Raw genomic sequence first — 15,079 nt, forward strand, 5'->3', positions numbered from 1 at the left:
TTTCTTACCGCGTCACGTTTTCCCCTCTTATATATATACCAGCCTACCCTACTAGTAAATACTAGAGCATTCGCCAAAGTACATGATAGTTCTAGAAACGTTGCGTCACAGTAGTCATGTGACTGCTGACGCAACAATATTAACAATTAAGCTTACCCTTTTAACTACTGCCCTTTTAATTATTCATAGCCTAATTCCATTGTAATAAGGTCTTTACTGCCTGACGAAGGGCGTCTGCTCGAAACGTCGAACACAATAAACCAGAATAAGTTTTCATTTAGACGTGTTAATTTATTATTTACTAGCATAAAATACGCACGCTCTGCTGCGGGATTCTAAGTTTCCCTCATGATTCACAGATGCCTCAATGTACCAGTCAAGCGTCTCGATTATCTTTGATTATTTCTATATCTACCCCAATGTGTTTGTTTGTTTGTTTGTTTTAATTATGCACAAAGCTCCACAAGGGCTATCTGTGCTCTGCCCACCACGGGTATCGAAACCCGGATTCTAGCGTTGTAAGTCCGCAGACAATCCGCTGTGCCACTGGGGGCACCCCAATGTGACAATTCTTTAATTGATGTGTCTGTTGCCATTTCCTGAACTTCATTCAATTCAACTATTTTTAAAAGAAATAGTTTTAAGTTAGTTTCTGAGATTCGCTTTCTCTTTCTTTGTATATATTTTGCTTCTTTTCATTCCCGAATTCTCCAATATTCTCTGATTCGTATTTTTTCTTTCCGTTGTTTGTTGCGTTTCCCAAACTTAGTTCAGTTCAACTTTATTTAATTCTCAGATTTGGATTTTTCTTCCCATGCTTGTATTAAGAAAGAGTATTTAGCAGAAAACCTCAACATATTGTTCATTAAGTAAATAGGAATTAGAAATAATATGACACTTTTTTACAGACCTCCAGGAAGCAGAATTTGGCCAAATTTTTTGTGTGTTAAATCTGAAAAATAATATCTAGGTGCTCACCCTCAGAATCTTCTGAGTTTCAGTTCTCGTGTTTCTTATCTTTTGGAGCTATGGCGGTCAGAAGCACAAACGGGCTCTTTTATTATAGATTATCATTTATCTGTGCTCAGCCCATTGTTGGTATCAAAACCTGATATTTTAGCTTTGTAACCCGTGAGACTTTTTGCTTAGCAACTAGGGTGCAGTGGAATTAGAAAAGAACTACGAAATTTTTGGTTAGCACATATTCTAAAGTATCTAGTGACATTAAAGTTTTACTTTTAATTATTTCTATATTAACTTAAGTTTGATAACATTGTAAGGAACTTCTTAGGAATGGCTTTAAGCGATTAATGTTTATAGTTACAACAAAAAAATTGTGAATGTCTGTGTAATTCTGCCAAATATAGGTCGCGTCCATCTAAAAAAATATTGTAAATTTTCACGTAATGTAATATTGTGTTGTACAACTACAACAGTACTAGTTTTAGCTTAAAATTTTATCGATATTGTGAAACTTAAGCCTATGCTTAATGTGTTATAATATTTACGTTGATCACTTATGCATGTACGTTAATATTAGTCTTGAAGTTAAAGGCCAAAATATGAAAATTGTGAGATTTTAACTTAAGCCTATGCTTAATGTGTTATAATATTTACGTTGATCACGTATGCATGTACGTTAATAATGGTCTTGAAGTTAAAGGCCAAAATATGAAAATTGTGAGATTTTAACCAAGGTTCTACGTTTGTTTTCATGGTGAAAAACAACATATAATTTTATATTTTTTAAAAAATACATAAAAATTGTAATTTTTTTTAAACTGAGTATGCCATTTAGTGAAATCACTTTTTATTTAGTTTTTAATATTAACTACGTTTCACTTTTAATAGTTCTTAAAGTTATTTTCAATTGCCAATAAAGCATTGTAAAATAATTTAGATATTTGAATAATGTTAGAGCTTGTGCTGAAATCATTATTTCACATTATGTATCAGACCAAGGATTTAATGACTACCTATGTATGTTACACATTAAGCTCTACATCACAGATTCTCCTTTCAGTTTTACCTTTGGTGAAGTTGAAAAGAAATTTGTAACATATATATGAAGGTTTCACTTTGTTCATCAATGCACATCTGGTACTATAGTATAGGCCCTTGTCATATGGCAGCATTATTTCAACTTCAACTCAAGTGGAAAACCTTACTTGCCCTGTATAGCTATTTTATTTCTAAATCAAATTTTATAGTATATCATAGGATTTGACTCCCTACCTGTTTACTACCTTAAAGCAGTTGCAAGTTTATTAAAGTGGTTAAAATAATTTTAAAATCTTACCTTGTTTCTTGATCACTAATATTTCCAAACATTCTAGGTATTCTAGGACTACTTTTATAAACTTACTTGAGCTTAACATAGTGCACCCTCTTGCTAGCATCTAAATTTTGACATTGAAAATATAGCTTAGAACACTATTTTCTTTAGCCTTGTTCCGTTACTTTGAGCCTGAAAGTTGAATTCACAGGCTTTGTACAATAAGCCTACTTTAGCTTTCATCATGCTCATATTTTAGCTAATTTTGTTTTCTCTGCCATGTTTAGTCATTTTGAAACAATCATATCTTCTTGACTGTGTGCTTGATTATTCTTAAGTATAAATAATGAAAATCTTCTACAAAGTCTTTTTTATTTGTGTTTGCAATCTCACAGCATTTTGAAGAAGTATTACTGAAGAAAATGATCTTGGCATAGCGGTAGATAAGTCACTGAAGCTATTAAGGCAGGGGTGTGTTTCTAGTAGTAATGTTAATAGAGTTTTGGGATATATTTGTAGACATATTAATTAAAAAAAGGTAGTTATCTCTGTACAAGCCACAAGTTAGGCCTCAAATCTTATGAAAGTTTTTATAAGGCTTTCTGGGGACACTGATAGAATAAAGGCCTTTTGAATTGTTTGTACAACTTTTAAAAATAATAGAATGAGAATACACAAGTTTAAGTTTTGTAAAACCAAGCTAGGCCCCAGTTTAATATTTTTACCAGAGTGATTATTAGCTGGTGAAATGGGTTGTCAACAGCAGTAGAGTTTATAGAAGCAGTTCATGATTTATTGAAAATGAATAGGGGTTTGATTTTTATTTTCTGTTTTTGAGAGCAGGTGTACAGGGGCAGCTTTGAATGACCAAAGTCTTTGTTTTTTTTCCTGTTTCTCTCAAATAGTTGATTTCCTTTATTTTCAGCAGAAAAATAATTTCAAGATTCTGATTCAAGAGCCCAAAATCAGAAGGTATTTATTGGAAGATGTTTACTTGCTCACTTGTTTAAACTGACAGTGGAAATTTACTTTTAGAGGGAAGGTTGTATTTAGAAAAATTACTTGTTAATAATAATTTTTCAGTAAAACCATTAAGAACATGAGATTATAAGAATGCACAAGATATTGTATAATGGTAGAGCTTGGTAAAACTTAATATTTGATAAATTCATTTGTATTAATGATATACAACAAAATGAAAAATAAGATGAGCAGAGCTGTAAAACTAAAAAATAAATAAATAAAAATATACAATTTGTAAGATGTAAAAAAAAAGTTAGTATATTTATCTATGCCCATGCTGTGTATACTGTATATCAACATTTAAGTTACTATAGGGATCACCATTATTTATATATATTATACAAACAGGAAGGCAATATAAAACCATCACCACTTTATTTACAGAAAATATTTTGTGATTTTTACTTTCCTCTTTGCAGTATTCAAAATTTAGAAGTTGTTTAAACTGATCATAAATTTTTGATATATATTGTGCCTTTAGCCTTAACCATATTTTCTATCAAGTGACTGTTTTTAGTTTTTCTTTTTTATATGTCTTTTCACTTATTGCATTTATTTCTGGCAAGTAGAAAGGAGCTAAGGGAAAGGTATAGATAAGAATATTCAAATTATTCAACCAAAACATTTTGTAAGAAGACAGGAAGGATGGAAGAAGGTAAACATGATTTGTTATTAAATATTGCAGTGTTTAATAGAAATATTATCACTATGTAAAGGCTGTAATTTATATAATATAAATGCTCTTGAGCTTACAGAATAATGTGTTAATAAGACTTACTTTTGCATGTCAGTACTAAAAATAACCAGATATAAATATCTTCATATTTATATCATGTGCTAATAGTTGTATACAGCAAATGTGTATGTACATACAAGTGTGAATAAGGTACATTTATGCATGGGGAGTTTACTGAAGAAAGAAAAAATGATGATTATATAAGTATCGTATTTAATAAATAAGACCTTTTGTATTATGCTTGATAATTTACAGAAGATTTTGGATACCTAATGGTTGGAAAAAATAAATTAATGAACAAGAAAAGTTTGATAATTTTTGGTTGTGGATGTAACTGATGTGTTACGTGTAGATGTAGATTGAAATAAGGCAGAACAGCAAGCTTTATTCTGTATTTGAAATTCTATTATCTACAGTAGATGGTATTTTTAAATCATTGTTTTTATTTAAAATTTGAATTGTCAAATCTCTTTCTATAGGTTAAACCAAAACTTAGAATATTTTTCAATTTTATAAAATAAAATTTAGTTTTTCTTGAAAAGAATGAAAAATTATTAGTGACAATATATGGTGACATTCTTTATTTTTGTTTTAAGAAATATAATTCATTAAACTTTTTTCATTGAGGACAGTGATATGTAAATAATTTTATCTGATTCCTTTTTTTCTGGAATTGTATAATACACTTAGTAAATTGTTTTTTAAACATTAATGTAAAATAAAGAAATTACCTATTACACAGTGACATTCTTCATAATATTTACTATTAATAATCAATGCATCTTTTTTATCCCAAAAGGAGTAGGTTAAAGACCAAAAGTAAAATGTATTATTTGTTTTTCGCCATAGTTGCTAGAGTTTCATGTTTTTGCATATTTTGTTTATTTATTTTTTTTAATTATTTGAATATCCATGTTGTTTGTGATTTTCTGTGTTCACTGGTCGTATTAAAATTTAGGATTGACCGAGTCTGTGGAACTTGTTTTTTCTAACTTAATGTGGTCTTAACAGTTTTACTGAGTTGTTTAAAATGTAGGAAACCAAGTTGTAGTTTTAAGAAGTGTAAAGTGATGTACTTAAAGTATGGAAATTAGAAAATTATTATGTGAGAGAAACATTAGTGTGATGAAGAGAAAAAAAGGATTTTGGTGCATTATTTACAAATGTCCAAAACCACTAGCTGTGTAGGTTTTACTAATAGAAATTCTGTAATTGTAACTTTGTAAAGATGGTGTACTATGTTTGTTTTCCCTCATATTGGTAAGAGAGCAGAGATAGGTTACTAGAGTAATATCTAGTTTTAAGAATTTGAGCTATAAAAGGAAGTTGAAATACTTGTATTCTTCAAAGTGTACATGTATTAGAACTACATACATGTATTGTGGTGCTTTGATTTCTGTTTTCAAGAATTTTAGGGATTTGAATAGTGTGTGTGAGTGGCCTTTATGTGGTGAATGGTAAAAGTTGGGAATATTAAATTTAGTATTAGAATGTAATAAGTAATAAGTATAGGCTTTGGAAATGCAGATCTGGACTTGTTTTCAAGCAGAATTATATCTCAGTGTTATATGCTTCATAAACATTTGGGATATGGTGGACATTGTGCTATTACTTTAAACTTTTTTTTTTTTTGTTAGGTACAGTGTATATAAACAACAATGTATGGTGTGGGTTAGTTGTATTTTGGCAGGTGAAGGAGTAAACTCAGTGCTGAAAAGTTTTCTATACCTTGAGTGCTCATAAGATCTTAAAATTCAAAAATTTGATTTTGAATCATTTTTCTGTTATAGGTGGATTGTAGATTAGAAGAATATTGATTCTTTGTAGTCTTATTTATCTTGAACTAACTAACTACAACCAACTGAATGTGCATGGGGCTGGTCCATTGTACGGGAGAAGTAATAGTGATTGTAATTCTGAATTTACAGAATGTATCTTCATGAAATGTGTCAAGCTTTTAGTCAACAGTATAAGTCTGTTGTACACAAAAAAATCTAATGTATTTTCAAAAGTTTTTGTACTCAAGATATGTCTATGAAATGGCAAAGTCAATCTGACTCAAACTCTGACAAATTGGAGTTGAAGGTGATGTTCGTATAGCCTTACCGACTCTCTAGGATTTGCCAGGAGTCTCCTAGAATCACATATTTTTCTCTGCTCCTGGAATGCTTAACGTATCTCCCGGTTTCTAAAAAATACCCATTAAAACAGAACAAAGCTTTTTCAACTTTTTTCTCCTTGCAAGTATAAAACACCTTAGTATTCCTTGGAGAATGTGCATCTCATGTTACAATTATATGTTGTATGAGCTGCTCACAAGCATAGTTTGTGAATAATTTTTATTATTCTTATTTTTCATTATGTTGCCTAACCTAAACTTATAAAACCTAATAAATTTGGAATGTTTACACTTTAGTTACTTTTATAATAATAGATAAATAATACACATGAAAAACTAGAAATATTGTTCTTATTTGTGTCCCCCTTTATTTTTCTGTCGACTGTTAATAAGACTTAAGCTTATTTTTTGAAATTAATGGTACTGCTACACTAATTTTTTTATTTAATTGAATAATACACCTAAGAACACAGAATGATAACATGCACAAAACAGACAATGCCCTATAACTATCATAATTTTTCTGGCTTTCTAACTATGCCGTAAGAGCCTTTAAAAATTCAGCTAAGCTTGTTGGTGTGGTTTCTGTGAGAAAAATTTTAAACTGGAAGCAAAATAGACACTTCTCTGCACAGTAAACAACATAATATAATATATTGTTTGATAGAGTAAAACTTTGCTTTCTATTGATTATAAATAATACAGCATAAAACATCAGAGAGAACTTGGCAACTTGGAAAAGAGAGAGGATGTGGCAGGTGGGCGTGGCATTTACCTCCTGGAATTGTACTTAAAAAAAATTGGCAGGGTTATGTTCATGTGAAGAATATGAACACTTTGTCCATTGTACAGTTTGCAAGTTGCATTTGAATAACCTCCACGACTTTTTCTCTACTCGTAACATAAAACTGTTGTGAAATCAGCAATGTAGATAATCTGAAACATTAATAATTTTGACATCATATTCGTAACACTGTGTTGAATGGCACTCTGTACAAGGTTGAGGCATGCACACTTTGACCCCCACTTATGCGTATAGAGTTAAAGGTGCAACTTGCCTTATACGAGAAATTTTCAGTTTGCGTATGAGAGTGCTTATTGTCTATAAGTCAATAAATAGCTCATTATGAAACATGAAATCACATTTGTAATAGGAATGTTATTTATTAAAATATTTTAAAAACCTGGCCAGTCATTAGAGGTTTAATCCTACTTCTATTAAGGGCACCTTCTTTGGTTAGTATAATCATTTAGAAACTAGTATTTAAAATTCACTAAATAGCCAGATGATTGTAAGTAGCCCAAATTTGATGTAACTTAATTGCTTCTTCTTTGAAAATGAAAAAGGTCTAGTGTACAAATTCTTTATAAAACTTAAATCTTGTACAATACATCAATATAATCTGGTCAATTGATATACTTATTTCTTCTGCAGAGGGTTTGCTGTAAATGTAATATAAATACATGAAAGATTAAATGATCATAACACCTGTTTATTGTTGATCTTAACATAATGGTTTTGTATTCATTAATTATAATTTAAATTTGGTGTTACACATAAAAGCCTTCTAATTTGTAATTCCTTTAATTAGGAGGACTTATTATTTAGTTAACAGTACTCTGTGTTTCTTATCGTGTTATTTTTTTTTTATTTCTGCTTTAGCCAAACCATCTGAGAAAACTAACTCAGGGCTCCGGGTGTTTGTACCAGTTCTTGTTGGGATAGTGTTTGGAATTATATTTCTGTGCTTGTTGGTATGGATTGTTAGAAAAATTATAGAAAGGTAAGTACCAGTGCTTGAAAATTGGATTTGAAGTGAGAAGTGTATTTTTGTACTGGTATACAATGAGTGAATTGGTTTAATTAAAATTTTATTTGAAGTAAAAATGGTAATTTTTATACATCATGCCCTCAGCTTGAAAAGGAACTTTCACTTAGTAAAATGTTCTTCAAATAAATTATTTCTATTCCACTGATATTAGGTATAGTTTCTTCATTTAAAAAAATCATTGTTCCAATTCTTGTATCATCATTTTTGTATTTTCCTAAAACAAATGTACAATGTCTTTGAATTAGCTATTCATTGCAGAGTTCAGATATATAGAATTACTCAGAAATAGTCTGTTAATCAAATTTGCACCCCATATTGTAGAACGAATTTTGGCTATTATTATAAATTTATGATGTGTATCTACATGAAATGTGGCAGGCTTTAACTCTTTTGACGTGGGCTCGGTCCCTGGGACCAACCTCATAACCATTTTGTGCTTGCTATAGTTTTCATGCTATAACTTTTAATGTTTTAAGTGTATCTTTACAAAATTTTGTAGACTTGTAGTAAACATTAGAAGCCTTTTGCACACAAAAAAGATCAGATTTTTTAATGAAATATTTTTACTTATATTTGTCTGTGAAAATATTGATTCTTTTTTTTAACTAGTCTGAGTGCAAAGTGATTTTCATTTTAAGATTTAAAATACTTTTGTTTGTTTCAAAAATCTCGAATTTCATTTGAACAACCTCTGAAACCTCCTAAATACATATATACCTTTTTTTTTAATAAAACATTATATTTTACCTGTTATTACATTTATTATTTGATTCTTCAGTCTGTAGACAACTCACTGAAGTAAAATGAAAAGAAAAATTGTAAGATCAGAAATATAATGAGCAGCTGTTTCCTTTTTCTTCATTACTGATCATGAAGTTTCAAAGTTCTTCCCCTAACAGTTTCAACTGCTAAATATATCCCATATATTTACTGTGTTTATTTTACTGTCACAGACAAATTACAAACTCGCTGACAAAAAAGCAACAATTCACCACCCATGTTATAAGACACAGTGTTTACGGACAACCGTAATACGAAACTCTTGAGCACAAAAACACACGCGTATTCAGTGAGGTGACATTCCCCTTGCTATGTGAACACAATATGGGATATCACAGTTTATAGTTCCTACAACACTTTCAACAGGAATTTCCCAGGGTAATAAAATTGCAAGTAGAATGTGTAAAAACATTTATTATATGGTTCAGAGTTGGGTTTATCCAATAAACATTGTAGGTTCTGAGCCAGGCTTATCCAGTTACATAGCAGGTGTTTCAGTACTATGGTCATCCATTTGATGTGTGTGGAATTTCGCAGCATAAGTATATGAAGGTGTTATTTGGGCACATTCTTATAAATGTTACTACCATCTCTCACTTTCACCACACTTAGAAAGTAAATGAAAAATACACTGACAAACAAAGATTTTGATTACGTAACCGTGTTATGAAATGTTGCGCTCGTGTGTAAAACTTGCTAAGCCTTGACGTAAGCCTCGTTTATTCTTCTGGGTGGAGGGGGTAGAGATACTAATTTTTTTAGGCTTCAAAACAAATATGAATTTTTGAAGACCAAAATGTTATCAAATTACTGTACTGCTCAAAATCCCTGTAATGTAGTCGGGTCTCTAAACAAACTGTATGTGGGTTTAAAAAAATCTCATTCCTGTTCAGAGCAACGACTAGATCATCACACTTCAATGGTTTTGGCAAAATTATTATTTTCTCCTTCAAGCTATTTATAAACAACCATAGAGCTATGCAGGGGTGAAAATGTTCTTTCTGTTGGTTATAAGCAGTAGCTAATTAGTAATAGGTGGGACTAAATAAGAGCTTTCAAAAGATTGGTGCAGCAGGAGGAGCCACTCTAGTAGACTCGCTAAAAATATTGTTATCTCAGCAAATCATATAGTAGGGAGGTTCTTATTTTATATTTAGCTTGTCTATATTTCAACTTTGAGTTTCTAATTCATTAGCTACTTATACATGTTTCATGGTGGGCATAATAAAATGGCAACTGAAAAATAAGACAACTGGATGTGTTATGTGGCACACAAAATCGATATTTACAATTTTTTTCTTTACATTTTTTTTTAAATTAAGAAATTAAAACATATATATATAAACTACGTTTTGATGCCAATTTCATTGATATAAGTAGTAAAAATGTTATTTAATAAAATTTTGAAAAATAATGCTTCAAAATGTCGTGACACGTGCACTTTAACCTACCCGGGGCGAAAAGGTTAAGTAGTATGTACAAGTCTGTTGTACACAAAAAACCATATGTGTTACAAAAGTATTTGTACTCAAGATATATCTGTGAATTGCATTTGCAAAACCACTAGAGCCTCCTAAATGCATATCTACATTTTGAGTAATGAACAGTGCATGTATAATTCATTTTGTTTTCAGTATTTCTACAAAATATTGTTTCCAAAACATACTTACCTCTTCTCACACTACAGCTATTACTTGACTGTTAGGGTTTCTTTTCCTTTGCCCATCTAAGCATCGGTGTGATTTTTTCTCGCTTTCTCCAGTCTTTTATTCCCTACTTGGTTATATCTGTCTCATGACACTCTGCGGCTATGTCAATGTGCCCTCTATCCTGGTATCGTATATAAGCACACTTATAATAATCAGATAATATTGTCACTTTTTCTCGACAAATCATTCACTAACGGGTTTCTCTGTAGCACGACCTGTGGAGATACTTTGAACATTCGTTGTGTTACCTATTTCATTTTTGTACAAAAAAAAAAACTTTTTGTTTGGCAAGCCGATAAATGGCATGAGTTCCTGGAATTAATTTATCCAGCATGGAGGCAAATCAGGTCTCTCTTATACCAACTATGATATCTAATGTTGCTCAAGGATATGTGTGTGTGTGGGAGAGACTGTCCGTGAGCTTATACATAATAAATAGTTTAAAAATCATTATAACATCCCATAGTAGTAAAAAAACACTCAATAATTTCAATAATAGTAAAAAAGAAACATTATAACATCCCATTATAGTTAAAAACCACTCTATGATGTCTGATAATAGTTAAAATTACTCTCTAATAACACATAATAGTTAAAACACACCATAACATCCCATAATAGTTTTGTCCTAAGCGATGATATATTTGTTGAGCATTACCAAAAAAAGGAGCGTGAAAGTGTCCTCAACAGTATAGCATCCCATAATAGTTAAAACTACTCTATAGCATCCCATAATAGTCAAGAACTACTGCATAACATCCCATAATAGTTTTATTGCTAAGCAAGGATATATATATTGTTGAGCATTACCAAAAAAAAGGAGCGTGAAAGTGTTCTTGACAGAGTGACAAAGGGAATAAGGCATATTCGTAGAATAATTAGTGGTAAAAATCAGTTAGATTAACTTCTAATATATAGAAAATAGCTTAATTCAGAAACAATTTAAGTTAAAATTGAATCGATGATTTTACTTTCATGATAAATTTTATGTACTTGGCTGTAGGCTAGGTGATCCCACACTACATCTTTAGGCTTATTATACCAACACTTACCACACTTATAAGGTTTCATGGCCCCCCTTGCACCCTGTCACTAAAATCATAATGGACAGACAGTAATCGAACTGTTCTATCCAGATAAATGCGTTTTGACTTTTATGACTCCTCCTACTTTGAGAAATCAAGAAAAATCAAGCGTGACGTGACGCAACACACGGGCTTTTATATAGGTTAGATACACTTACAATTTAAGAAAATGCTAACTTTTAAGTAAGAAAAAAAGAAAATAGAAGATTATATATTTGCATTATTTATACAACTGCTTGTAGCAGAGTTAGAATACATTGCTTAAGTTTGATTCTTAGACTTATTTCAGTACAAAGCCACAATTGTCAGGTTTTATGTACTAATATAATGGCACTACTAGTGAATGTAAAATCTCTTTAAATTGTAACTCCTGCTGATAGTATATATATACTGCCTTCTTAAAAAAATATTTTTTTTGTTACTCATCATGCTTTTTTGTAGTCTTTATGAAGTTGTGTGTGGATTTTTCAGTTGACATTACCATGGAAGTTCTGTCTGTTTTTCTGAGAGTTCTGGTGGCTAAACAGCCTTCTTAAGATAGTTCTCTGAAATATTCTTCATCTTTGAATAAAATTCAAGATAATTATCCTGTTTATAGTATATAATGTTTGAAAGCTGCAGTAGAATAGATTAGTCAGATGATTTTTTTGGTTGTTTTCAACAGGACTGTATATACATGTAACAAATAATAAAATAACAATGACCTGAGAAATTCTAACAGACTTTTTCAACAAAAAATTAATGTGTGTTATGTGTTAGTTTTGAATATATATATTTATGAATATGATCCATATTATGTTGTCCTACTTCACCTTAAATGTTGATGTTACTAATATGACATTTTGTTTTATTTGTGTAGAAAATTAAATCAAAAGTTCAAATCTATAAAAGGGAAGGAAAGAGTTGAAATGGAATATGAAGGAGTGAGCCAGTCGTTTGAAGACTTGAGTGATTATCCAACTATAAAAGTATCTTTTGGATCACTTGAGGAAAAGAGAGAGAATTCAGGTAATTTCCTTTCTAATACTGTGATATGAAATTATGCTGCTTTTAATTAAAGGCAATGAAAGAAAATTATGTAGATAGCTGTAAACTACAGTTACGACTTAACCTGATGATTTATATCATGGAAAATAATTTTTCCCATTAGAGTTTACACTTAATGTCACAAGTGAGTTACCTCAGGGTACAGTGTTAGGACCTTTGTTCTTTCTGATTTACATAAGTGATGTAGATGAAATAATGGACAATCAGTTACTGGGCTGGCATGGCCAGGTGGTTAGGGTGCTTGACTCGCAATCTGTGGGTTCGAATTCCTGTCCCACCAAACGTGCTCACCCTTTCAGCTGTGGAGGCATTATAAAATGATGGTCATTCCCACTATTAATTGGTAAAAGAGTAGCCCAAGAGTTTAGTGGTGGGTGGTAATGACTAGCTGCCATCCTTCTAGTCTTTCACTGCTAAATTAGGAATGACTAGTGCAGGTAGTCTATCTTTTAGTTATCTATCTTGTATTTAAGATAATAATTGTGCAACGGTAGTTCAGTGGTGAAAATATTTAAGTTTTTCCTTAGTAATTAAAAAATTGTGACCTAAACACTTATTAGTATTGGCAAACAGTATTTTAGCTGTTGATTAAATAGGCAGTGACATATTCCTGATGATTTTATATAAAGACTTAAATAAACTTGTTAAGGATGATATGAAAGTACTTTCAGACAGTGACAGCAGTTATTAAGAGTAGAAAGTTAATTATTTCTCTAGCTACAAGAATAAGTTTAAGAAATGGAAAATATTTGATAACAAGGAATCCATTTGAAAGTAATAAAGCTTTGAGATGGTTTGAATGGGTTACAGAGAAAACTTTATTACAAAGTTTAACACAGTAACAAATGTACAATATTTCAACAAGGTTTTGTCATCATCAAGTATAAGTTGTTTAGAGAACAAGGTATCTTTATGGAACAAACAGCTCCAGTCTAAACCAACACACTGGTGTGTCCAGACACATTTACCTATCTGTGTTAGCAATTTCCAGTGGTGTAACTTCTCTATTTTTCATACTGTATATACATTCCTATGTCTATCTAAACAACTTATACTTAAACAAGCTATCTTTATGGAACATACAGCTCCACTCCAAACCAACACACTGGTGTGTCCAGACACATTTACCTATCTGTGTTAGCAATTTCCAGTCGTTTAACTTCTCTATTTTTCCTACTGTATATACATTCCTATGTCTGGATCTTACATTTCTTCATGTTTGATTCTTTGTTTAAAATTACAGTGTTTTTAATAGGTATATAATGTGGTTTTTTTGTATTGCAATGGTAGTAAATATGGGAGGATTTAAATTATGTTTGTTGAATCTGGTTTGTTATTTTTTTTATGGTTTCTCCACTATAGAACTCTGGGCAGTTATTGTACATTATTTTATAAATGATGTTGGTATTGTGTGATCCTACATACTTTTTTGTTTAGTAAGGTTTTTAGTTCAGGACCATGTTTTTGAGTGAATTTAAAGTTGACAGGAATTTTGTTTACTGGAATGTTTTGTCCAAGTGTGAATTATTTTTGAACTGATCTCAGGGATAGATGGTAAACTGCAGTGTAATGTTTTGTTGTTGGTTGGCTCCTGAGTTTAGTTTGAGATTTCTGTTATTGTGACTGTGTGCAATATTTGCAATAACTAGTGGAAATTTGTTGGTTTGAGTGAAGGAATGCTTTAAAAGATTGATTTCTTCATAAGCATTGTCCACTGAACAGAGACTTAAAGCTGTGTTTATGAAGTTTTTCGTGTATTGATTTTCTGTTTGATTTATTGAGTTATTCTAGGGGATATTAAGGTAAGCGTGAGCATAGGTGCTGGGTTTGTATAATATTTAGGGGTGTCCAGCAGGGATTTTAGGCCTGCATTCTTAATTTCTGTGACTGTCAGAATAGAGAAAACAATTTATGTAAATATATTGTATGAAATGTCTACCATAATAAAATATATTGTGTTATTTTCTTTTGTTAGACACTATAGGCCTATTGCTTGTGTATGACACAGAGTTACAGCACGTTGTGATATAAAATAGTATAGATAAAGGACAAAGCTTCACTTAATACAGTAAACACTTACTGTTGATCCAAATAATTTTGAATATTAAAACAACAAAGTATCTTTTTTTTAATACAAGCCTCCATCTGTTTTCAAGAAAACATTAAAAGTTCTCCTGAACACAAAAAACACCCTACCATGCACATAAGTTATTATACCAGCATTTACTTTTAAAACAAGGAGGTTCAAGAGAATCACTGCCTGACCAAGAGTATAAACAGTATTTCAGTCTTTTTAAAGCAGCAACAAATATACAATAAATCACAATAATGAACTTCAATTAAAAATGTTGAAATAAAGTAAAAAGCAGTAAATAAGGAAAATATGTAATTACTAGCTGGAGTACCCGTCTCCTGGATGGAAGTTATGTAAATTCATGGTTAATGGAAGGTTATCTTAGGACATGAAAAGTTG

At 31.0% G+C, this 15,079-nt stretch overlaps 1 protein-coding gene across 2 annotated transcripts in view; it reads left to right on the plus strand.

The window, feature by feature from the left end:
* Positions 1-971: 971 nt before the first annotated feature.
* LOC106471275 overlaps positions 972-15,079 on the plus strand; it is a 33,255-nt gene continuing 19,147 nt past the window's right edge. The window contains exons 1-5 of one of the 2 annotated variants that reach the window (XM_013931867.2): positions 972-1,193; positions 3,201-3,247; positions 3,868-3,953; positions 7,817-7,937; positions 12,419-12,567. In XM_013931867.2, the coding sequence (XP_013787321.1) occupies positions 3,944-3,953; positions 7,817-7,937; positions 12,419-12,567 (280 nt within the window). In that variant the 5' untranslated portion in view covers positions 972-1,193; positions 3,201-3,247; positions 3,868-3,943. The remainder of the gene's footprint in view (positions 1,194-3,200; positions 3,248-3,867; positions 3,954-7,816; positions 7,938-12,418; positions 12,568-15,079) is intronic. The other variant, XM_022399886.1, reaches the window with a different exon arrangement.

Source organism: Limulus polyphemus, unplaced genomic scaffold (genome assembly GCF_000517525.1).
Source record: "Limulus polyphemus unplaced genomic scaffold, Limulus_polyphemus-2.1.2 Scaffold4511, whole genome shotgun sequence".
In the NCBI taxonomy this organism is placed as follows: domain Eukaryota; kingdom Metazoa; phylum Arthropoda; class Merostomata; order Xiphosura; family Limulidae; genus Limulus; species Limulus polyphemus.